At 37.0% G+C, this 26,827-nt stretch overlaps 1 protein-coding gene across 30 annotated transcripts in view; it reads left to right on the top strand.

The window, feature by feature from the left end:
- Window positions 1–26,827, top strand: part of NRXN1 (neurexin 1) — a 927,325-nt gene that overhangs the window by 869,422 nt on the left and 31,076 nt on the right. The window contains exon 1 of one of the 30 annotated variants that reach the window (XM_034427417.3): window positions 11,550–12,521. The exons of 28 other annotated variants lie outside the window; for them this stretch is intronic. In XM_034427417.3, the coding sequence (XP_034283308.1) occupies window positions 12,489–12,521 (33 nt within the window). In that variant the 5' untranslated portion in view covers window positions 11,550–12,488. Of the gene's footprint in view, window positions 1–11,549; window positions 12,522–26,827 lie in introns of those variants that run through there. One more of the 30 variants, XM_034427416.3, reaches the window with a different exon arrangement.

Here is a 26,827-nt window from a genome sequence, read left to right as displayed (position 1 = left end):
TTATAAAAGACCCAGCCAATTATAGTGGCAGTTAATAATGCCTGTCAGTGTAATGGTGGTTCTTTACCTTTAAAAGAATGAGCTGATTAGTGTAATACTAGAATTTAGAGACATTCTTGAAAACTAGAATGGTAATTATAACTATCATCTGTCTGTCTGCGTCTATCTTCCACATCACTGGGCTATCCAGGACCCCAGCGTTTCTTCCACCGTGCCAGGTAATACATGTTATTCCACTTCTGATCTGTTCTGTTGGGCTTCTTGAAGTCTTGAGTTTCCAATTTAATTTTCCTATTGTTGTTGTTAGTTGTGAAGTCATGTCTGACCCATTGCGACCCATGGACAACATTCCTCCAGGCCTTCCTGTCCTCTACCATCCTCTGGAGTCCATTTAAGCTCACGCCTACTGCTTCAGTGACTCCATCCAGCCACCTCGTTCTCTGTCATCCCCTTCTTCTTTTGCCCTTAATCTTTCCCAGCATTAGGCTCCTCTCCAGTGAGTCCTTCCTTCTCATTAGTATTTGAGTTTCATCTTCAGAATCTGACCTTCTAAAGAGCAATCAGGGTTGATCTCCTCTAGGACTGACCGGTTTGATTGCCTTGTAGTTCAAGGGATTCGCAGGAGTCTTCTCCAGCACCATAGTTCAAAGGCCTCAATTCTTTGGCGCTCAGCCTTTCTTATGGTCCAACTTTCACAGCTATACATTGCAACTGGGAAAACCATAGCCTTGACTATATGCACTTTTGTTGGCAGGGTGATGTCTCTGCTTTTTAGTATGCTCTCTAGATTTGCCATAGCTTTCCTGCCCAGGAGCAAGCATCTTTTAATTTCTTGGCTGCAGTCCCCATCTGCGGTGATCTTGGAGTCCAGGAAAATAAAATCTGTCACTACCTCCATTTCTTCCCCATCTATTTGCCAGGAACTGAGAGGGCCGGATGCCATGATCTTAGTTTTCTACTGTTTAGTTTCAAGCCAACTTTTGCACTCTCTTCACCCACATCAAGAGGCTCTTTAGTTCCTCGTCGCTTTCTGCCATTAAAGTGGTATCATCTGCATATCTGAGGTTGTTGATATTTCTCCCAGCTTTTCCAACTTCCAATTCCAACTTTTGATTCATCTAGCCCTGTCTTTCTCATGATGTGCTCTGCATATAAGTTAAATAGGCAGGGCGACAGTATACAGCCTTGCCAGACTCCTTTCCCAATTTTGAACCTATCAGTGGTTCTGTGTCCAGTTCTCACTGTTGCTTCTTGACCCACATATAGGTTTCTCAAGAGACAGATAAGATGGTCTGGTACTCCCATCTCTTTAAGAACTTGCCACAATTTGTTGTGATCCACACAATCAAAGGCTTTAGAATAGTCAATGAAGCAGAAGAAGATGTTTTTCTGGAACTCCGTAGCTTTCTCCATGATCCAGCGTTTGTTGGGAATTTCATCTCTAGTTCCTCTGCCTCTGTCTGTACTCCTTGTAGTTCTCGATCCACATACTGCTGGAGCCTAGCTTTTAGGATTTTAAGCATAACCTTACTAGCATGTGAAATGAGTGCAATGGTATGATCGTTTGAACATTCTTTGGCATTGCCTTTCTTTGGAATTGGAATGTAAACTGACCTTTTCCAATCCTGTGGCCACTGTTGAGTTTTTCAACTTTGCTGGCAAACTGAGTGTAGCACTTTTACTGTATCGTCTTTTAAGATTTTGAATAGCTCAGCTGGAATACCGTCACCTCCACTAGTTTTGTTGTTGCTCAGATTTCCTAAAGCCCATTTGACTTCACATTCTAGGATGGCTGGCTCAAGGTCATTGACCACCCCATCATGGTTATCAGGGATGTTAAGCTCATTCTTGAATAGTTCTACTGTGTAATTTTCCACCTCTTCTTAATCTCTTCTGCCTCTGTTAGGTCCCTGCCATTTTGGTCCTTTATCATGCCCATCTTTGCATGAAACGTTCCCTTCATATCTCCAATTTTCTTGAAGAGATCTCTGGTCCTTCCTATTCTATTGTTTTCTTCTATTTCTTTGCACTGTTCATTTAAGAATGCATTCTTATCTCTTCTAGCTATTCTCTGGAATTCTGCATTCAAGTGGTTGTATCTTTCTCTTTCTCCCTTGCCTTTCGCTTCCCTTCTTTCCTCAGCTATTTGCAAAGCTTCCTCAGACAGCCATTTTGCTTTCTTGCATTTATTTTTCTTTGGGATGGTTTAGTTGCTATCTCTTGTACAATGTTGTGAACCTCCATCCATAGTTCTTCAGGCACTCTATCTTTCAGTTCTAATTCCTTAAATCTATTTGTCACCTCTACTGTATATTCATCAGGGATATAATTTAGTTTATACCTGGGTGGCCTAGTGCTTTTCCCTATTTTCTTCAATTTAAGCCTAAATTTTGCATCAAGAAGCTCATGATCTGAGCCACAGTCAGCTCCTGGTCTTGTTTTTACTGACTGTATAGAGCTTCTCCATCTTTGGCTGCAGAGCACATAGTCAATCTGATTTCTGTGTTGACCGCCTGGTGATGTCCATGTGTAGAGTCGACTTCTTGGGTTGTTGGAAAAGAGTGTTTGCTATGACCATCGTATTCTCTTGACAAAATTCTATCAGCCTGTGCCCTGCTTCATTTTGTACTCCAAGGCCAAACTTGCCTGTTATTCCAGTTATCTTTTGGCTTTCTACTTTAGCATTCCAATCCCCCATGATGATAAGGACATCATTTTTTGGTGTTAATTCTATAAGGTGCTGTAGGGCTTCATAGAATCAGTCAATTTCATCCTCTTCAGCACCAGTGGTTGGGGCATAGACTTGTACTACTGTGATATTGAATGGTTTCCCTTGGATTCGAACTGAGATCATTCTGTCATTTTGGGAATTGTATTCCAGTATTGCTTTTCCTACTTTTTTATTGACTATGAAGGCTACTCCATTTCTTCTGAGGGATTCTTTTCTGCAGTAGTATACCTGATGGTCATCGGAATTAAATTCACCCATTCCTGTCCATTTTAGTTCGCTGATTCCTAAGATGTCAATGTTCAGTCTTGTCATCTCTTGTTTGACCACATCCAGCTTGCCTTGATTCATGGATCTTACATTCCAGGTTCCTAAGGAGAATAGATCTTTACAGCATCGGACTTTCCTTTCGCCACAAAATACATCCACAACTGAGGATCCTTTCGGCTTTGGCCCAGTCGCTTCCCTCTTTCTGGCGCTACTAGTACTAGCCCTGTGCTCTTCCCCAGTAGCATATTGGACACCTTCGGACCTGAGGGACTCATTTTCCAGTGCCATATCCTTTTTTCTTTTGGTACTGTCCATGGGGTTTTCATGGCAAAGATACTGGAGTGGGTTGCCATTTCCTTCTCCAGTGAATCACGTTTTGTCAGAACTCTCTGCCATGACCTGTCCAACTTGGGTGGCACAGCAAAACTCATAGCTTCATTGAGCTATGCAAGCCCCTTCTCCACAACAAGGCAGTAATCCACGAAGGGGGATTTTCCTATAATGGGCTTTATAGTTCAAGTCTTGGAGAACTAAACAATAAACACAAACTCTGAGCATAATGAAAAGCTACTTATCTAGTCTTTCCTAGCAAGCACATTATAGGTTCCAATCTAATTGAAATCTAGTTATGACAGTCCCTCAGGATAGTGCTAGAATAAAAATTACAAGATATCTGTAATTAATTTGGGATCAGTTATCTAATGTTAACTGTATTACATACTCAGCACTTAAATAGTAGTTCAACTTCTATCTATTCTCTCTTCCTGCATCTATTATCCAAAAGAGGAAAAATAATGAATACACAGTACTGATCTAGGAATGTGAAAAACTGAGCTACATTAATGGTTTGAAAATCTAAAAAAGGCATACAAGACAGAATATGGGGTGGATGTAACAAACCATAGTTCTACATATTCTACATACAGATAGTCTTTGATTTACAACTGATTGCTTAGCAATCATTCAGCGTTAGTACAGACCCTGTTAGCCGCCAAAACATTAGCAGTTCATTTGTTTTCCCTCATCTATAGACAGAAATCTTGCCGAACTAAAGCAAACAATTTGCATCACTATCAAACTATCTCATTATACTGTGATAATTTCTTGGAAGCAGCTGACTTTGACCCTCTTTTTCTCAACCAAACTATCAAAACCAGGGCTGTCAAACTCGCGGCCCACAAACCAGATGTTGGCCATGCCCACACCCATGCCTAGTTTAGTGAAAGGGGGAAAAGTCAAGATACATCAATGTGGCGATGCCTTGACAACGTGAGTTTGACACCCCTGATCTAAACTTTGCTGTTTCTTATTCCTCTGGAATGCACTCCCTCCCTCCTGGGAATCTGGAATACATTCCACCTTAAAACCTCCAAAAGGTACTTCCAACCAGGTTTCAAAATTCTGATGTTATCCACCTGCAGTCGCATGACCACATTCTCAGAAACTGAGCCAAGCATCCTGCAGTCACACAATCATGATTTACAATGGTTTGCTGTAAACCAGCATTAAGTTCTGATCCAGTCACATGGTGACCTGCTTTACAACCATCACAACTTACAACCATTGCAGGCTCAATTAAGGTCATAATTCAAAGATTACCCCTGTATTACTATTTAACTTAATTAAGCATATATGTAAGGATAAATTTTAAAAATTGTAAGTACTTAATCTGGTTCCCATCACTTTGCAATGTATTTATTTTCCTAAGATCCATGTGATGAAAGGATATGCAATTATCCCTATTTAAGCCACAAGTGCATAACAGATTTTGACAGTAATTGCAATACTGTTTGGTATGCTAGTCTATTAGTCAGTGTCAAGAACAGTCAAGAGAATTAAAATTCTAGATAGCTATACGGTTACAATTATTTGTAATTAAATTTCCTATTGTTTATGGGAGAGCATCTATGGATATTCTCTTCTAGTTATTAATGTAGGACTCATGGATCTCTGTGGTGGATTATTTATTTATTTATTTATTTATTATTTATTAGTTCGATTTATATGCCACCCTTCTCCGGAGACTTATCATGATTCACTTACATGATCATGCATATAAACCTTAAAAAAAATGGCATCAAAGTCAGATATCTATTCTCTTTGTTAGGCATTGTAAGTATGTTGAGGGTGGATGGAGAGAGGATGGTTGGTAGAGGTGTTATCCTCCATGTTGGCTGAGAAGCCAGCATGAGGGCCACAGATACATTGTGGTGGTTGCTTTACCAGATCATTCTCCAGGAGTTCCAATTGGGCAACTGGATTTGAGGCAGCTGTGGTTATAGGTTACAACATGAAACTGCTGTGCAACTTTCCACATGGGATAATGTCTGTTTTGGCCTTTTTTATCTTTTTCCTCACCTTATGCTATGGAGTTATGTGATCATGAATGAGAGGACCAACCTGTATTACCAAAAGCTGGGGGAGGGATTTCCATCTTAGAAATGTGGCATCAATTTAGGTTCTTGGGCAGGAATGAGAAATGCTGTTCTCAGCTGGTAGCTGTAAGGGACATTGCTCTATTGGTGAATTTGGGCCTTAGGATGAGATGAGATTGCTGTTTATGTACCTGCCTCTCTGCTACTTAGTTTTCATACTAGAGCTGATCTATTTTAGGCCTACTATTTGGGACTGTGGGGGAGCAGTCTGCCTTCAGAGTTGGATACAGTTCAGAATTTAATAGCAACCATAGACACAGTCCAAGTTATTAATAGGTCAGTTCACAATAGGAGTCACATTTTAAAACTGGATTTTATCTCTGGGCAGAAGCAATGTGATCTGAAGTTGGGATACATTATCATCAATCTCTTGCTATCAACAGATCGTCCCTGTTAGACTATGGGTCCAGTTATCCATAGTCTACCTGCAGGTACCTGAGATGGACCTGATAGGGTTCCAAAGGGAACTTAGATGAACCCTTCCTGGAACCCTGGTACATGACTCAACCAAAGCTTTAGTTGCTGCTTGGGATGAACAAGTGACTGTGACCTTGGATCAGATCATGCCTGTCAGAATCTTTATGCATGTGAATCCCAGAGAGCAACTTGCTTTTCAGAAGTACTTGGAAGATGAATCAGTACAAGAAAGGCCTAAAATGCTGCTTGACAAATGACAGGTCTAATTGAGCACAAGTAAGCACTTTAATTAAGGATTACCAAATGATAATAAGAATAGAGAAATCACTTATTTCAATAGATGAGAATATATGTAACTCAGATATATGTAACTCAGTATTGAACTGTGGAGTCTTTGGTGCTCTCTGAGCTTGGTTGTTTGTTTGCAGATGTTTCATTACCCAACTACGTAATATCTTGCATATCATGGTAATATCTTGAATATAGCATGCATATTCACATGCAAGTGAATATGGGCTTTTTGTTCCCTGTTTACAGTAGTTCGCCATGGGTTCTGGTGAGGGTGTAATTTTCTCCTTGGTAGTTCCTTGATTAGGATATTGTTTTCTGCTTGATGGCCCTGACCCTCTTTTATTTGGGATACAACATTGTGCAAGTATTATATTGCATGCACACAACCAGTACAAGATTCCTTTTAAAAAAATATCTCCAATGAGATTATTTTCCCAGAAAGGTCCATTCCTTGGGGAAGGTCCTCCTTTCCTTGTCATTCATTGCTTTTAGGGTTAACTGAATAAGGCACTCTGGCATCTGTTCTGTACAATGACCTGTCCTCTGCAGTCTGACAAGCTCCAACATTTAACATACTTTCGTTATGTCTTAATAAAAGTTATGTGAGTTGGCCTTCATCAGCTATTAACATAACCTTTACTTTTAATGAATTGCTGCTTTGAGAATCTTTTCAATGAAAGGCATGATAAAATATTTTTATAGCAACAAAACGTATTTAAATCATACAGACAATTTTATGAGTCACCCTCAATGAGCTCCATAATTGTATTTCAATACACATGAATTTAAAGTAAATAATACCCTGTTTCCCCCAAAATAAGACATCCCCTGATAATAAGCCCAATTGGGCTCTTGAGCGTATGGCAATAAGGCCAAGTGCTTATTTCAGGTTTCAAAAAAATATATAAGACAGGGTCTTATTTTCGGGGAAACATGGTACATTTCCTACCCGATGAAACTACTGAGTTGGTATGCCCCTCATAACAATTTTTTTTTTCATCATCATCATTTTAGCCATTCAACTGCAGGATGAAGGCCTCTTCTGTATGTTTCCAACCAATATAGTCCTGAGCTTTCTTTTGCCAATTGGGCCCACAATACTTGCTGAGGTTGTCAATCTATTTTGTTTTCATGGACACTTTTTATCAAGAGGGATCCATTCTATCTTTTAATTTTTATTTATTATTAAATATCTATGTTGCCAAACTCACCAAGGCGACTATTTTGATTATATGTAAGCATAGCATGCAGGAAATTATTCTGATTTATTATGCATGTATTTATTTAGGAAAGTTATATGCCTCCTCCATCTTATGAACCATAACTTGAGGAAGCTCACAGCCACAACAATAAAAACATAAGAAAAACAATTAACAACATTCTCCAAACAGTGCCCAGTACCACAAAGCAAGTGATTTGCCACTGCCTACTTTTATGATACTTCTTCAGTTTCACTATCTAGCAGTTTGTGGTGATCACCCATCCAAGAACTGGCCAGGTATGACCCTCCTTTTTAAAACCAGGCAGGGCTAGCTAGATGCAGTTCTCTTCATAGGAATGGCCATAAGTTTGATTTCACTGACATTGTCTTTATCATTGAGTTTACTTTGTCCAAGCCTTGTGGAAGGCTGACTGACAGCCAGATTGCAAATTCCAGGTATATATTGGTCAGATTATATAAATTTTCAGTACTGTTAACGTGTTGCTATGGTTTTGCTGCTCTTGATTTTATTACAGGTTTCCATGTTTGATTTCATAACAATTATGGCAGTAGTCATTCCATGACAAGAAAATCATTGTGTGAAGGGAACCATAGTCATGGGTTAATGCATATTATTATGAAAAGTTCTCTATATGTAGTTGTAAAGAGGAGAGGAGAGAGGTCAGTTAACAGTCAGGGATATGTAGTGATTTTCTGTATTCTGAAACAAAAGGCACACTGTACCATTCTGTGGGAACTGTTCAAGAGAACAAGGACCATTTTCCTTCCCTAAAAATAAACTCAGATGTTTATTTGTGTCTGAAGAGCTAATATCATATTTAGTATCATATCCAGTCTGAGTGAAACCTGTATGGCATTATTGGTAAAAATGGGAATAAAAAAATAAATATAATCCATGAAGGATGTTGTTACTTCTTGCATAAGAAAACACATTGTTTTACAAAATTAAACATATAATGATTACCTATCAAATTTGGCAATTCCCAGATATAATGAATATTGCAGAAGACAGCAAGGACATGCTGACTGATGTCTAATGGACAATTCCTTGGACATGACAAAAACAGCATTTTAAAGAGATGTTGGGAATTTTTTTTTCTTCTCTTTACAATCTAACCACTGTGAGAAAGGTGTATGCTATCACAATGCAGGTTAAAAAAAATGGGAGTTTGATCACATGGTTGTGATTTCCATATTGACTTTTTTGACACACACCCCAGAATGTGAAAGCTTAAGGCACCCGTATCAAATGCAGACAGTGGCCAGAGGCAGGTTGTTTAGGAAGAACAGGGAGAAGGCCTGGGCAAGTTGTTTAGGAAGAACAACAAGTAGAGCAGTTACTCCTACAGAGGACCTGGGAAGCCTCACAGAGTTAACAAGAATCAGCTGGGTGCAAAGTCCTTGTCTGGTTTTAAACACAGCCTCAGGGAGTTGAAATTTTGTCTTGAAACAGAAACTCCAAGGGTAGTGAAAGTAATTAATGCCTGTCGCTTATCTGGAATGACATCAGTGGATCAGAACTAGGCTTCATTCCAAAAGGCCAGCCAAAAATATAAGAAAATAGGCAATTTGTACTTTTCTCTTCGTCCTTCATTAATTTTTATCACATTGATATTAGAAGAAATAGTGGTGCCATTGTATTTGTGCCCTTTCCTTCACCATGAACTGTAAGGAATTAACTGTTACAGGCATTGTACAGGCCTGTGTATTTAAGCATGTATTAACGATATTGCTAATTCAACAGATTTTTAGATACAGTAAAGAAAAATTGGTTAAAAAGAAATAGATCTGTAACAGAGGTGGTATTCAGTAGGTTCTGACCAGTTCTGAAGAACCGGTAGCGGAAATTTTGTGTAGTTCAGAGAACCGGTAAATACCACCTCTGACTGGCCCCGCCCCCATCTATTCTCTGCCTCCCGAGTACCAGCTGATCAGGAGGGAATGGGGATTTTGCAGTATCCTTTCCCTGGAGTGTGGTGGGAATGAAGATTTTACAGTATCCTTCCCCTGCCATGCCCACCAAGCCACGCCATGCCCACCAAGTCACGCCCACAGAACCGGTAGTAAAAAATTTTGAATCCCACCACTGATCTGTAAATGTATGTTGGAACTGGGAGAAATGGTTAGTTTTGCTTTGTTTTGTTTTTTTGTTTTTTACAAATCTGTCAGGTGGTTTGTTGTTTGAGGGTTAAAAAGTAAAACAAGATTACACTTTTTATATAGAAAATAGAAGTCCTTCCTTAATTTTGAAATGGGTTGCCCTAACCATCCTAAGAACGCTTTGAAACTAAAGCAGCTCTGAATAGACAATTCAAGTTCAACCAGACAGTGACTCTTCCAAATTCAGAACATTTCAGGAATGGCTATAATAATCCATCTCAACTTTACAACAAGTATTATAAAATCAAATGGGATATCTTAGGCCAAAATACTTTGAATTTGGAACATTACAGGGATATGTGATACCTGAAAAGCTCCCAGAAACATTGAGAGGAAAAACTGGAGTTTTTCTAAGGCTTGTTTCTGCTTTATATCCCCTCCTTCCAAAAAAATGGGGAAAGGGAAATAGAATATGCATTTTTTTCATTGTTTTTTTCAATGAAATTAAATGGTTTCTGTTTGAAAATACTATTTGATTGGGTTTTTTGACGATTTTACAGCTGCTTCAATTGTTCAAACCCATAACCAAAAAAAGGAGGGGGGGGGAACAGTAATGGCAATAAAATACAGGCTTTTACATATGGTATGTGCTTGTAGTTATGTCAGGAGGAACATTTAAAGATATTCATCAATCACTTATGTGACTTCCAGGGGAAGTTGTACATGCATGTGCATTGGTTTATGTTTGGAGGACTGTACAATTGATTGTTGGCAAATAAGTGAACAAAGGTGTCTATTGAAAAACACACAAAAATGGATTTGTTTCCTGTAGAACATTTATTAGGAAAAAGCTATCATCATCTCTTTTCATATAAGACTTAATTACAGTCTACTAAAAAAACCCACAAAACAAATGTTGAAAATGGGGTGTTTTATCCTCTGAATGTAGAATCCAAATTTGTGCCTATTCCACAAAATGCCACATTAAGTTCAGCGGGGGTATCATATAAGTCAATATAAAGAGGTAGTTCTGAGACATCCTTGACTTGCAAAGAGAAAATTATGTGCAGCAAAAATATTGTAAATCTACCATAAGATTATGAGTGCATCGTAACTGATAGTTCAGAGTAGATGGATTAACGTATCAGAAATGTGTATTGTAATGTAAAACTAAAAATGCTGAAAACATTTACTGGCTAAAATATCAGAATGCAGTATTTTGATTCAACACCATGGGTGGTTTACAAGCATTAGTGGATTTTAGACAAAGATTAAGATTCAAATTTCAACACAACTGATAATTCTGTGGAGGTCTTTGTTGGCAGATTGATTTTTCTATATAGTGACTATTTTGTTACAGATCCTCACCTAGTGACTCAATTGGCTGCAGCAAAATGGTTACTAAACAATCTATTTCTTCCTGAGCTGCTTTTCTCTGCAGCCTAGCATTTCCCTAAATGTATTAATAGCAAGTTAACAAGCTCAGCTCTATGACCTTAATTAGCTGATTAGAACCCTGCCTGGCTGGTAGCTGCTGCCTGAAACTGGCCAGAACTTAATCAGTTTCACACTGAAGATTTTTGTTATATTATATTTTTCCTATAAAGATATTTTGTTAAAAAGATTTTTTGTTAAAAAGATTTTTGTTGACCTAAATGGGCACTTTTATTGGAAAATAAATTTATTACAATTGTTTTTGTGAATAGTCACTACCCAAGGCAGTTATTAAATGTGGATCACCTATATTTTCTGTTTAGCCTTAACAAAGTTGATGTGATATATCATGAGGAAGAATCATATCATATCTCTGATTTGCTGATGGATGAATAATAACAGATGTGCTTTGTTTGCAAAAAGTCTTCCAGCTGGTTTTTTGCTCTTTTGGGAAACAGTTGTTGATATTTTATCTGGGCAGGATAGTATTAACAGGAAATTAGAATTTGCTAATAATGCAAATACTATATGTGGCAGAAACCTCATTATCTGTATCTTGTTGATCTACGTCTTTTGATCGGCTGACACTATTCATAGGTTATCTGATTAGCTGATTCCCCAGTTTTGTAGAAGTCTCCCAAGCTACCCAGATCCTTCTTTTCTTTCTCTTTGCTGACCTACTTATGTGCAAGAGGCTTTGAAAACATTGCTGGAGCTTCTTCCTTTTGTTCCCACTCCCCCTTCAAAATCACATGCCTAGCCTGTTGGGCATGAATCTTTTAAAACTTTGCAGCTCTCATTAGCGCAGCAGCATCTCTGTAATGTATCTTTCTATATTGCTTCATTGTCTTTATGGATTCATTGTTCGAAAAACATTAATTACAGAACATAAGATGCACACCGCAAATGCCATTGATTAGCCTGGGTATTTTAAAAAAAGAAGGATAATTACAGTCAGAAGGCTTTTCCGAGGCATCCTGGATTGAGGGCTGTGTGCTAATTGCTCTGTTTAAGGCTGCAAATTAATATGAGGCAAAACACAGTAATCATCTGAAGGGGAATAGATCAAAACAGTTTAAGTGGGATCACAGTGAGGGGCTTTATTGCTCTATCCTCCCTTTTTTCCACGCCATCACATTTTTTTACAGTTTCATTATAAGAAAAAATCTGGGGGGAGGGGAGGTTTGACTGTATTATGAAAATATGTAGCATTACTCCTTAAATCTCAAAACAAGAGAGTGAGAGAGAGCAGACTGACTAAAGTGCTACCCAATGGTGAAACGCAGCACTTTTCATCTGCAGAAGGAACTGCAGCATCCTCTACTGCAGAAGCGATTTGCCCATTGGCTTCTCCTCAGCATGTGACCAACGGAGCTGTTTCTCTGTGTTTTTTCCCCCCTTTCCTCTTCCATCTGTGTGCAGAGCACTGATAGGCCGGGCTGATGCGCAGACAATTTATCATCTTGATCTCCCACTGAGTCAGGGAGCTCTCCTGTCACCAGTATTGATTTCAGAGGATGGACTAAATTTCCTAGGATTTCCATTAAGAATTAAGAAAAAAGCTATAAGCACGCAGGGTAGCCAGGCAGACATGGATATGAGATGGCACTGTGAAACCTCTCAGGTAGCCTTCTTCTCTCACGGCCGATGCAGACCAGAGGCTAAGCACTGCAGCATGCAGGGTTTAAGAGACTGTTAGTCGAAAAGCAAAAATAATAATAATAAAAAATAAAAAATAAAAAAAAGGAGAAGGAAAAATCATTTGTACCAATTACTGTTTTTAAACAAAATTGCTTTTATTTGAATTAGAAATTGTCTCCTTGATGATTGCATGCCATTCAAATCAGGAGTTCAAATTTCTGCACGCGATCGGCTTTTCAATTTCAGGATCTTTTTACGTTCAAGAGAATAGCACTTTAAACCCTGATGCTTTTGATTTTCTTTATCTGCTGCTTTTCTAATCCATTGCTTGTGCGTTTCTGTGTTCATGTGTATGTGTCTTTTAATTTTTGCATGTTTGGAAACGGGAAAGAAGAAATCAATGCAAGCATGGGGAACAGACTTTTTCAATAATTGCTAGGTTATTTTGTTATTAATGACCTGGTGATTATTTTAGTTTAAAAATGCTTAAATTCTGAGTGTGCATGATTCGTAGCACAGTTTTGCATGTTGTGTGTATATATGTGGATTTGTTCTTGTTTCTTTGTGACTGTTTTACCGAGCAATGAAATATACATGCATTATTTTTTTTAATGCAAAGGAATAATTGCCTTTGGTTGTCTAACATTTAATGGTAAATAATGCAAAAGAGCATTTTTTAGAAATTGCCGATATATTTCTCAATGGGGGGAATCTGCATCCTATAACAATGTGGGACTTTGTGTTGGGGAAAGAGATTTAACTATTTGTTTCTTATATGTAAATGGCACTAACAAACCTCCAAAGCATTGATTGTTGTGTACTGAAGTTATTCTAGAATCATTCATTATTCTTCCTAAAAGTCAGGCATCAGTTATGTGTGAAAACTATTTTTGTGCTGAATGTATGTGCATGTTGACCGCTATGGAAATATTGCCTTGCTTTTTCACAATCTTTTTTTATGCCAACAAGAATGAAAGGGGTTGAATGTTCTATATACCTTGTGTGCCAGGAGAGTGATAGCAAGCTCATTTATACAAGGAGACAAGCATACGATAAGAGATGAGAATGTAAGACAAAAGATGTATTGGGAAGAAGAAGAAAAGAAACAAAGGATCACCACGGAGAGAATAAATGGTGTGTGTTGGGGGGGTTTCCACCTCCTCTGTTCTTAGAAGGGTAAAGGATTCATATCTCCTGAAAGCTCTGGATAATTATAGAATGTGTGCCTCAGTATTTTTGGGAAAATGTTAATCCACTGCAATTCATATCAATTGCTTTTTAGCTCTTTATTTTGATTTTGAGGAAGGGCTTTCAAATGAGAAAGGGAAATTGTATTCAGCTTTTATTTCAGTACTGAAGTTTCTACAAAGTTTCTCCCTGAAATTGTACCCCCCTATTAATCCTCTTTGTGACTTGAGCAAGCTGTTTTCGGTGATGAGCAGAAGCATTCTCAGTCTTTCATAAATTAATTGTGAGCTTGGTTTTGTGAGGTCAGACATTTTAATTGTGCATAACATGCTGCAGAAGCTTGACAGCTCTATTATTACAGTGGTAGTGATGTTATTTTAAAAATACAGTTTTACTGATTTTGGAACAAATTTGTCAAGGGAGTAGAAATGGCGATATTAGCAGAGAGAGATTAGATTAAATTATTGGGTTCTCTTGTTTTGAAAAACTTCTACCCGTGTTGAGTTTCTACCTGAAAATATTATGCCTACGAATGTTGCCATTTCTCATCTCAGTTTTCCTAATAGCCATTTATCTTGGATCTCTTGGGCGTGATAATTTGACACAGCTAACAGCTGTGAGAAGAAGAGGTGAAGAGGTTAGGTCACCATGGAAATTGAATTGCCTCCACCCCAATCCTCCATCAGAGAAGATCCTTGCCAGTTAACGCAGAGTTAATTGGCAGAACGAGAGCATTAAATCCATCTACTTTTGCAAGTGAGATAGCAGAGCAGCAGGATGCAGGCAGACGATTTCCAGATTATACATGCTCTAATTATTAAGACTAGAGTGGGCTCCATTTTTGTGCACTCCAGAGCTAATGTCTACAGTTGACAGAATCAAGTGGCAATGTTTTTCTGGACTTTGACTGCTCATGGTTATAGATGCCTGATGATTGATTGAATGTTCTCCTAGCAGAGAAAGAAAAATGTCCCCCTACCCATAGAAAGAGAGCAGTGGGGAAGGAATAATTTACCATTTTTATGCTTTCCATAGATGTTTTGTTTTTGTTCTTCGTCCCCCTCCCCATGAGAAGACTATTCCAATATTGGTGCATCTTTCCATTTTACTCTCTGATTCTGCAAATTACATAAAATGTTTCTCATCAAACACAAGTGATATTTTAGGTTTTAAAAAATATCTTTCTCTTTTGAAACATCAAGGCATTTTTGCAATTTTGCAGACCTGAGTACTTAGCTTTAAATAGCTATCATTTCAGGTATTACCTGCAGTGATAAATGTGTTAAATTCTCTTTTTTTTTTGTCCATTGGCTGCATTTTCAACAGAGGAAACTGAAGGCAAGCTGTTTTTACTGTTGAGGTTGCTTGTAAAACAGTGTGTGGAAAGTCCTCCCCAGGAATGTTCAGTAAACCAGTATCTTTCTCTTACAGGAGCTTGGCTACTATTTGGCTTCTCTAGAAACTTTTTGTAGCTATGGTATAGTTCAGCCTTCCTCAAACTGTTGCTTTCCATTGGTGATTGGATTCCATTGGTGTTTGGATTGATTTCCAGATTTTTGTAGCTAGAATGATAGCCAGACTGGCTGGTAATTTGGAGAGTTGTACTCATTAGAGTTTAAGGAGAAGGTGCAGAATTCTTCTAAATGTTATTAACAGGTTATTATAGTGTTCTTCTTTTACAGATAGTTTATTGTTGTGATACAAGGTGGTGATGAAACTTGATTTAGGTAGATATGATGCTTTCTTTTCTATCTTTACTATTTTACTGATATATATGATTACCATTTATTGTCTTCTTTGGATAAATGGGATATACATGATTTGAAAAATATGCTTATTTGTCTATATATATGCCACATTTCGTTTTTCCCCTCCATTTTCAGTTATACTTGAGGATAACTTCTTCAAATGCTGAGGGCAATGTTATATATTAAACTGGACCTATCCAGAATCCAGATAAAAAAGAACCAAAACACCTTTTTACATTAAATTACATGATATGTGTATTTGAGATTTTGTTTTGTTTCGCACTGCATTGCTTTAAAATTACCATTGGCCAGAATTAGGATTCATTTGTAATTTGTTGCAAAGAGTGAATATCCCCCTAGAAGCTTTAGTTGAGGAAAATTGCAGATGCCAAGGCAGGTTTTATTGAGACTGCATTAAATGGAGGAAATATTTTTTTTTCCTTTGCTATTCCTGATCCAGATTCCTTTGTCTGCAACAGCTAAGTTTATAAAATAAAATATGTCAGGATGTATTTTTCGTATGTAACTATTTATTCATTTCCTTTTTTTTTTCTTTTGGATATATTTTTTCCTTCTTTTTTTCCCTCTCTTCTGTATATGAAGTAGAAAATTAAAAAATAAACAATATTTCAGGTAAGTATACCAAGAATGCATGAGTTGTAGAAATATTCAGGTAAGCATGATTAGATTATGATTTGCAGTAGATTTTCCCTGAAGAAATTCAGCCTTTGGAGTGAATGTTCCTGTTCCATGTTGTTGGCTGATTTCTTCTATTGTAATCAGATGCATTGCAGAATTATCCCCACATTCAAAATGAAACAAGTCATAAACCTATGGCTATACAGTGTACCAAGTTACTTGATGCATTACATCTGGAGTAAGAACATACTTTCCAAACCTATTTCAGGAAGAACATACTTCATATGTATACGAATTACCAGCCTGTTGCTTCTTTGGAAAGTTAGTTCTTTATTGCCTACATTCACTTGATGCCAGGGATGGGTTTCAAAACCTGTTGCTACCGGTTCGCTCGTGGGCGTGGGTGCGCTCACGCATGCGCGTGATACTTCTGCACAATGTCCAGGTGGGTGGGCGGAGCCTCCTGCTTCCGCCACTATAGGTTTGCACAAACCGGGGTGAACCAGTAGCAACCCACCACTGCCTGGTACCCTATCTCTTCCTCCTCCTCTCTTGCATTTCTACTGATCAGTTCCATCTCATGAAGTCAACTAACATCCCTTGTCCCTTCCTTCCTTCCTTCCTTCCTTCCTTCCTTCCTTCCTTCCTTCCTTCCTTCCTTCCTCCCTCCCTCCCTCCCTCCCTCCCTCCCTCCCTCCTTCTCTCCCTCCCTCCTTCCTTTTTTTTGCCACAATCTTCACTCCCTTGGCAGCTTGCTTGGTTTATGCACATTCTCCTCCCGTGCACTTTTAATCATCACCATAAAATTCTTTGCCACTTACAATATCCATGACAGTATTTAAATTCAAAGAAAATTCCATATTCTAGTGATGGTGATAGTTGCAGTCAATATCTCAAATGAGGAAGAGGCCTGCTGCTGCTGTTAAATATGAATGTCAAAGGTGAGAAAAATTACACAGGCAAAACTGTGGTCAAATATTGCAAGGAAAGGAACTATGGAAAGATGGAAGCAGTTGGAAAACTTAGGAACAATACTTGATAAGAAGACTTTAGGCAAAGTGTTATATAGAGATAGAAATATTTGAATTTTGAGAAGATGAAAAAATATATTGGGGGTGGAGGGGTTCAAGTTTTATAAAAAGGGGATTTTGATTTGGATTATATTCTGTGGAAGTCCGGGGGGGAGGGGTGGGTTGGGGGGGTTAGGGAGGGTTAGGGAGGGTTAGGGTGGTTAGGGAGGTTAGGGAGGGTTGGGGGGGGAGAATGGGGAGAAAATGTAATTGTAAAACTTTTTCAATTAAAAAAAAAAGCAAAAAAAAAAAGACTTTAGGCTGCCAGGCCTTTCTAAATTATAAGGCTGTTAAAGTGGAAGTGGAGAATTATTTACTGCCTATAAGCAAAAGAAAAATTGCAAAAAATTTACAAAGTAAGGAGCAGCTAGATGAGTCCCTTGGAAAATAAATCATTATGGAAAACATTTGAGGTTTTGAGTGGATCACTACAGCTTTGACACTGAGAAAATCCACCACACTCTACTGTATGAATAATTGTTTCCTTAGTATTAATAGCATTAATAAATATGATTTCCTTAATAAAACTGAGTTTTAGTATGTGCTGATCACATACTGAGGTTGTCCATATACCTCTCAAACAGCACAGAATAGAATACTCACCTATATGGTGGGGTAACATCATGCAGGCAAAACTGTGCCCTTTTTTTGTACATAAGTCTATGTCTATCAGTTTGGTGAATAATTGCCAAGAGAGAAAAACTTGAGTAACTCCATCTTGTTTCAATACTTTGTAGCTAAAGACAGGATGCAAAAAAAAAAAAAAAAGATGGGAAGAACACAGCAAATCAGTGGCTGCAGTTTACCTTCTATAGGGGTGAAACTCACTTCATGGGAAGCAAAGGTTATGTCAGTGCAGAGTGTCAGTGCTATGAAAGGCATACAAAAACTCAAAAGCTACTAGCTAGAAAAACTCTCAAATAAACACTGTTATGTGTGTATTGGCTGGCTGCCAAGAGCCTGACAGATATTGGCAGCAAAAGGCAGAAATAATTAATGAATTCATCCTTAAGCATATTATAATCAATAGTGTTAGTGAACATAGATTATCATAATATAAATTTTACAAGTATCATCACTGAACTCCAATGATAAGAGTAGTTACAAGCAACATTAACTTTTTCTGGACAAAGATAACTCCTTTGAGCAGAGAATAGAGAAGAGAAGAGAGCTGCAGACAGTACTGGTAATCCTCAACTTACAACAATTCATTTAGTGACCATTCAAAGTTACAACGGCACTGAAAAGAGTGTCATATGACCATTTTTCACACTTATGACCATTGCAGCATCCCCATGGTCATATGTTTTACATTCGGATGCTTGACAATTGACCCATATTTATGACAGCTGCAGTGTCCTGGGATAATGTGATCCCCTTTTTCGACTTTCTGACAAGCAAAGTCAATGGGGAAGCCAGATTCACTTAACAACTGTGTTACTAACTTAACAACCGTAGTGATTCACTTAACAAATGGGGCAAGAAACATTGTAAAATGGGGCAAAACTTACTTAACAAATTTCTCACTGAGCAACATAACTTTGGGGCTCAATTGTGATTGTAAGTTGAGGACTACCTGTAGAAAGTTGCACATGGCTGGCCATATTGTTTAAACCCAAGGAAATGAAAAGAAAATTAATAAAAGGTCCAGAAACAAAAAAATATATTTACTTAAAAAGTTATATCAGTACTTGGGGATATAGATAAACAATTAAACAGAGATAAACAGAGACATAACCACCAGGATGCAAGTGAAAAGTTAAAATACAGCCTTTAGAGAAGCAGCTACATTTCCAAAAATTACAAATAGCATGATTTCAAACATGTAATAAACTGGCATCAACATCAACATATTTTTTGAAGTACTATCATACTATAATATTGAGAATACTGTTCAGTGAAAGTTATACTAATGGTTCTAGGCCAATTGTACCATATTCCCCATTTCTTCCATTTATTTGTGTCGGATTCTTGGAGACTGCCTGGACCAGTCTCTGCATTTTCTTGGTAAGGTTTTTCAGAAGTGGTTTGCCATTGCCTTCTTCCTAGGTCTGAGAGAAAGCAATTAGCCCAAGGTTACCAAGCTGCCTTTGTGCACAAGATGGGACTAGAATTCACAGTCTCCTGGTTTCTAGCCTGATACCTTAATCACTACATTAAACTTCCCCTTATAATTCTGAAAATGCATTAGAATTTTGTAAAACCAAAATGCTGCAGCTTGAGGAGAACAGTCTGTGAATTTGAGGTAAGAAACCAGCCTGCTTTATGTCCTTGCTAGTGTAAACAAAAACATATAACACAAATTTGCCAGAATCTGCATGTCCTGTTGTTAAGGATAATCATATAACACAAAGGATAGAAGTGTTCCATTTTTACCTGCCAATCTTTAGTGGTGTTCCTGGGGATGGTGAAGCTATTTTTTTTTTCCTGTATTTTTACTTGAGTTTTTAGAGGAGTTAATGGTAGCAATGGAATCAGAGGCTCCAAGAGGCCTCCTACTTCCATTTTGTCCCTTAATTTGGTGGGGTGGCAGCTTCAACTGAACTAAAATCATTCGGTCTCCTTAAAATTCTACAGACATATAATGCAAAGTTCTAATTACAGCATGTCAAAGAGATAATTTATATTGTAAAAAATGCTGGTGATGATAATGAAATGATTATGATGATTATGATAATGAATGGTACTTTTTATAGCAGTTCTTTGGGTATGTTATACCACAATCTCTTTGTGCTTTTAATCTTTGGAAAAGGTGAGAGGGAGGATTATTTAATAACCTTTGTTGCAGTCATCCTTTATTTGTATGTTGAATTTCTGCTTCCTTTTTTTCATTATAGATAACAAGTAAGTCAGGTGGGAATTTTGTTCAATACTTGTAAAAAATACATAGATTTTTTTTAATGGCTAGACTGACTCTAAGCTTTTGTGTCAGTACAGTGCACAAATTTAATTGGTGTTGGTTTACATAATAGCCTCTACTTTAAATTACATGGTTTGCACATAATAACATGTATATGGTTAGGGTAAAACTGAGCACTGCTTCTGCTTGTGATGCATTCCCAAAATATGCCAAACTGACTGGTACTGCACTTATCTTTAGCAGGGAATGCTCTATGTGGTATGGAAATCCCTAAGAGTCTTAACAAATTCTACTAAGTGTTATTAGAAAAATATTAAATGAAAGCCTTAACTAACCAAAGCAATGATGGATGTAGGTGATGGCAATATCTGTAAGCCCATTTGTGATTAGAAGTAAATCTAATTGTAAGCCACCCAGAGACATTGTATCAGTGAGATGGATGGCATAGACATTTAATAAATAAAATAAATAAATGGTAAAGACCAAAAAGTTCACCACTGAAATGAATAAAAGATAAATAGATAAGTTGTATTTCTATGAAATTATGAGAAATAAGGAGGATGTACTGTGATCATATGGAATATTTTTGACAAATATACGCAGAGAAGTAAAGGATGTAACCTTAATTAAAAATGAAAGAGTTATAATATTGGAAAGTATAAATTGATGTCATCAAGACTGTTGTGGAAATTGAAAATCCATAAATCAATTATATTTGCATATAACACTCAAGTAAAATGTAAATCTTTCATTTAGTTATGAAAAATGCATAGACATAAGTATAGAATGGGAGAGACTATGCTAGTAGCAATACGTGTTAACACAGAACAAGATCTGCATTATCTGAACACAAGTTCAAAATGTGCCAACACTTTGATGCAGCTGCAAAAAAAACAAAAAAAACAACCAAGCCTAGCCCCAAGACTGCATCTACAGAAGTATATTGTCAATATCTAGCGAAGTCATCACTCCTCCTGAATACTATGTACAGGGCTGGGCACTATATTTTAAGAAAGATATTGACAAACTGGGGCATGTCCAGAGATCAGCCACCAAAACAATAGTCTGGAAGCAAAAACTAATGAGGAATAGTTGGCAGCATGGGATATGTTTAGCCTGCAAAAGAGAAAACTGCAGGAAAACATGATAATGTATACATATCAGAAGTACTGTCATGTAGAAGATGAGACAGAATTATTCAGAGATATTCCAAAATATAGAACAAAAAGAGAATGGTTAGCAAATAGCTCAGCATTAAGAGAGAATAAAATAAAAATCTGTAATGATCTATTGATGATTTAAGGTAAATGTGACTAAATAGTTGTGGTAATAGTAAATATGTACTTGTTGGGAATGCGTAGTTAGTTCGATTTGTGTATGTAGTTGAAGCCACATTGTTAGCTGACAACCTGAATGATTTGCAGAAAATGTTAGACTATGAATGATCAGGGTAGTTGTGTTTAACAGAAAAAAATTGATGATTTCAACTTGTTAATATATGATGAAAAGCTATACCAAGTTAATGAGTGTGTATATATTGTATATCTTGGGAAAAGATAACAAATTGGAGCAGGGCATATTTTAAGATGTACAAATGATAGTAGAAAGGGAGTGGGTGATATGTAGTTTATTGTAGGGACTGGACTCCTAGTTTACTAGATACTGTTCTGTCATTAAATTTTAGAGATTTGGCAAGCTGCTTTGTTTTGAAACATTTGTTTTAATTAAAAAGCTTCATACTGAATGCAGAAGCATCACTATTTTTATCTGGGATTTTTAGTTTAGCTAAGCTTTTGAATTAATCATCCACTTTTCTGGATTCATGAATTTATAATTTATCGAGATTTACAATCATTGCCAGCTAATGAGGTTTTATTCTGTGTTTGTGATGTGCAGCTGGGTAACTGTGTCAGAAAATGTCAGAGTACATTATTTCAAAAGGAGTTTACCAATTATCAAAATAATGCTTTGAAAGGAGAAAGAAAGCAGAACTATTCTCCATTATTTTAAAAAATAACACCACTCATTGAGTCATAATGTTGTATAAAATGAAGATAATGTTTGATCCTGCGGTTGCTAATATTTATGGTGGTTGTTTATTTGCATCAACCTTTCAAACATCTGCACTCCTGATCTATTGGATTACAGTTTATTTCTAGTCAGTATAGAAGTAGTGTACAATAGACTATTTGATCCCATTTCCACATCTACCTGTGAACAAGAAAAAAGGTGCTTACAATGTACTGTATATAATGTATATTGTATTCCCAAATAAAATAGAAAATAAAGACAATGAAAACAGTATGGATCATTATCTTGGAGACAAACAGAATAGTTTTCCCTTAAATAATAGTAATAACAAAAAAGTGCCTTTTTTAAAAATTCAAAATTTGGCAGAGTATGCTTTTTATAGTACCAGGGATCAGTGGTGGATTCCTCCCGGTTCGGCCCGATTCTGCCAAGCCGGTAGAGGTGACGATACGATGTCACCGAACTGGTTCTGCCCCCCGCCCCCCACCCCCCGCGTTATTCTTATATTTTATTTGCCCCCACCCCCAATCTATTGCTGCCTCCTGAGTCCCAGCTGATGGCTAGAGAGAAAAAAACTGTTTAAACTCTTGTGGTGAGTCTTCAAAGGGCCGCCTTACAGCTGATCAGTGTTAAAAGAAAACAAATGAGTAGACCGGTACCTGCAAAAATACATGAGTAGATCAGTGCCTGCAAAAATACATGAGTAGATCAGTGCCTGCAAAAATAAATGGGTAGATCAGTGCCTGCAAAAATACATGAGTAGATGAGTGCCTGCAAAAATAAATGGGTAGATCGGTACAGCTCTGCAGTTAAAAGCCTGGTAGACCAGTATCTCTGCTAAATCCTAAATAATTGTCACATGACCATCAAGCCACGCCCACAAAATAAGCCACACCCACAGAACCGGTAGTAAAAACAATTAGAACCCACCTCTGCCAAGGATCATATCGAAAGAGTAGAATTATAGAGCAGAACTGTGCTGATAGTATTCTCTCTAAAAGTCTTTTTTTCTTGTTCATTATCAGAAGTTGTAACTTTGGTACAGTTTTCCTTAAAGCAGCACAGGAAATAACACTATTATGTTTGTGACTGTTTAACTGTTTGCACTAATTAATGGAGTAGTAATAGGGCACCTCTTAGAAGTACTGTACCATCTTTCAGTGGTGGGACATTTTCCTAGCAAATGCCAAATTCATGAGAAGAAAATGATAGAATAGCAGAATACTGGCTGTATTGAATGTTTGTGTTACGCTTGGCACCTGTTACCTTCTCTTGTTCCATTAGTGGAAATGGTCTGGAATCTCAGTGTACTCAGCAGTGTTTATATTTTATTGGGACTAAATTTTTCAGCTCAAGGAAGGCTCTAATTGTCAAACACGGAGCTGCTTCTGTCATGCAATTTGTGGAAGATGTGCAACATGACAAAAATGATTAAAAAGAAATTTCAGCATCAAAAACAATGAACACACCTCTTTGAAGGCATAGTTGCTCCTTAGATGTCACCCATTCTGGCAATACTGGATGTCATGATTTCTGCAAGAATTGCAAAATACAACCAAATACTTACATCACAATGTAAAACCATTTTTATTTTAACTCTATCAACAAGGAAATCTCTTGATGGCATAGGAATCTTTGTGAGGGTAAATGCAAGCAAGAATTGTATTTCATTATAGGTTCTTCTATTTGTTCTGCTTTTAATTCAACTTTCATCTAGATTCTTCTAAAATGGATTATCAACTGAAACCTACCCAAAGATTATCAGGTACCAGGGATACTGCCAGGTACATTAGTCGTTATGTGGAAAGTATGCAATAAATAACCAAGCTTTAGTCCAGAAAAACATGCATGTAGTGGAAACATTTGGAAAAGTCTAACAGTGTGATTCTGTTCCAAAGCAGCTGTCAAAACATGGAAGTTGGAGAAGTTGTGGATATATGTAACCACCTGGTCCAAACCTATAATAGGAATTGGCTGGGAAAGAGGCTGTGCCAAATGATAGATGTAAACACAGGTTACTAGGAACATGAATTTCAAAAGCTCAATACAAATTGTTCAAAATTGTAGAAAAGTTGTCTTGAATACCATACATGCATATGTTAATTCTGCAAGATAGCTCTGGATGAGTTGCCAAAATTCATGTTCCTAATACAGTCAGTTTACATCTAGTGTACACCATTCTAGGGCCATCAAACTACCACAAAATAATGTGCGAAGTTCCAAGTTCTTCAGAATTGATTAACAAATAAGATAACTTTATGTTTTAATAGATAGATGTTCTTTAACAGCATTACCTTGATGCTTGGATTATTATTTTTCTCTACTACTGGCTTTTTCTTTTTTCTTTTTCTTTTGTGCCAACTCACCTATTAAAGGTATACATTATTTTGTGACATTTTGATGACCTAGTGATGGTCTTGCTCAGCCATAATTTTTGATCCCACTTACAATATATATCACCTTTCATAAGAATATCCAAATATTACATTCTGATGTTAGAATTCCTAATTTGAGATGTTATTCAGCTAATTCCAGATTGGATGTTTGTACAAAATGGTTAAATCTATTGAATCTACAGTTTATTATGAAAATCAGCTTGGAGCTGGCCATTCAAATAATATAATGCTAAATCTGGGGAAAGCAGCTGTGTAATATGGAATATGGTTCTAGATGCAACATGAGGAAGTTTGCATAATAAAAGGATTTGTGACTTGACAGCTACTCTATGATGATTCAGTTTTTTTGATAGATGCTAGAAACAGTCCTCCTCCTTCGTTTGGTGTTTTGTTTTATTTACAAAACTTCAGGTGTGTTAATGTTCATTTTCTATTACAGAAACCTACAGCCGATCACTTTCTTTGCATTGTAACCCACATAACCTCTTCCCCTCCCCCAAGGCAAAAATTAACTGGAGAGGTAGGAAGATCATGGCAGGGGGAATTCAACCATCCTGAATTTAATCCACCACCATTTTTAACTTTGGGCTCACTCTCTTAGCCAATGTTTCTCTACCTTTTCTGGCTAGGGACTTCTGTGAGTCAAAGTCCACACCTCTTGAAGTTTTCAAGCTTGAGAAATACTGTTGTAAGCAATTTCCATAAAGCCTACAATTTGCAGACCTTTGGGTTAATGTGAAACTTTAAAAAGAAGGATAGATCTTGTCCCTCACACTGTCTTTTGTGCAATGTATCTACTGAAGGAGGAAGGAGTTAAATATTACTAAATACTTCATCAGGAATATATGCAGTGAGTGCTTTGTTTAATTGAAAGCGGTAAAAAAACTGCCCTTGTCATTTTGCCATTTGTAAATCATAATTGCATATTTGAAACTTTCTCTGTAACTTTCAGATACATAGAGTGACTGAGCAAATGCTCAATTCTCCTGTTTATATGTGAGTGCTTTGGCACTTTGACATGTTTCCAGTATTAAATGGATGCATGAGGTAAGAGCCTTTGTAAGTACAAATCAATGCAGGTGGCAGAGGTTCAATTATGAACATAATCTTATTAAAAATGAATTTAACTTAGAAATCTGAGACACTTGGAATGTAATCTTTACAAAACATTTGCTGAACTGTGGGATGTCTTTATTGTGGTGTAAAGGGAACATAGAAGTAACCGTTTTTCAATGAATTGGGGTATAGAGATAGTTTCCCGCCCAAAATAATATATGGCAACAAGGGTATTGATGTTTGTGTAAACTGTAGTATTAGAACAGTAATAATGAAAACATTTTCCTATTCAGGAATAATTAATCATGTTTTCAAGGTAAATAAGGGCACTAAATTAGGTCTTATTCTGTATTTTTAAAATGTGATTAATTTTTTTATATGTTTAGTACATTATTCTTAATATGTTGTGGGTGCATTGACAATGACAGAATAGATTATCCACTACCTAAATTCAGAAGGAGAACAGAACAATTCTGCAATCTCTTTGAATACCTGTGGACAATTGTGTAAGAATGCATGGTAAAGTTTGTAAATCCATAGAGAGTGATGACTGAAATATAATAGAAAAAGTAGAGTTTTTTCCAGTACTTTCTCTACTTACTTCTTTTTTCAGTCACAAACAGGAGCCAAACCACTACCATATTTATATAGCCATGGTTTCCAGCATTTATCAGCTGATGAGCACATTTGATACTTTGAGAATATTGCACAAACAAATGGCTGTTGAGGAGATTACTGTCTGTAAAACAGCTGTCATGTGCAATATGATCAATTATAGATTATCAGTTAATTACAATATTTACTATATTCCACCTCTTCTATAGAGCGTTCTTTTTCATTAAAAAAAGAGGTTATGGAATTGGAAGACAGAAATATTTTTAGAATGAAATTGATGCTGGAAGGTGACATTTTATTTTATAGTATGTAGCAGCTCCCCAGTTTTTAAAATTAAAAGCATATAAAAATACAGTGTATTAAAAGGTTCATGAGAAAAGGATTGTGAAGAAGGCACATTGCCCCTCCAGGCATCACATTGGGAAGTTCAGTTATATAAATATTATATGATAGATATGATGAACTCATGAAAAACACGAAAACATGAAACATGAAAACATGAAAATAAATGGAGAATGTTCCCTAACTGTGCTCCTTACCAAAAGATTATCACAAGATAGATGTGTGATGTTTATGATGGATTAGTTTGGTAATCTCAAAAGTTGTTATTCCATCCCACATATAGTTAGATGTATAATTTTGGAGAGCACCAGTTTGTGTGTTAATAAACCATTCTGTTCTACTCA

This window comes from Pantherophis guttatus, chromosome 1 (assembly GCF_059756535.1).
Source record: "Pantherophis guttatus breed Tessera chromosome 1, ASM5975653v1, whole genome shotgun sequence".
Lineage (NCBI taxonomy): Eukaryota > Metazoa > Chordata > Lepidosauria > Squamata > Colubridae > Pantherophis > Pantherophis guttatus.
Note: the sequence above shows the minus strand (reverse complement) of the source record. Positions and strands in the feature narration are given on the sequence as shown.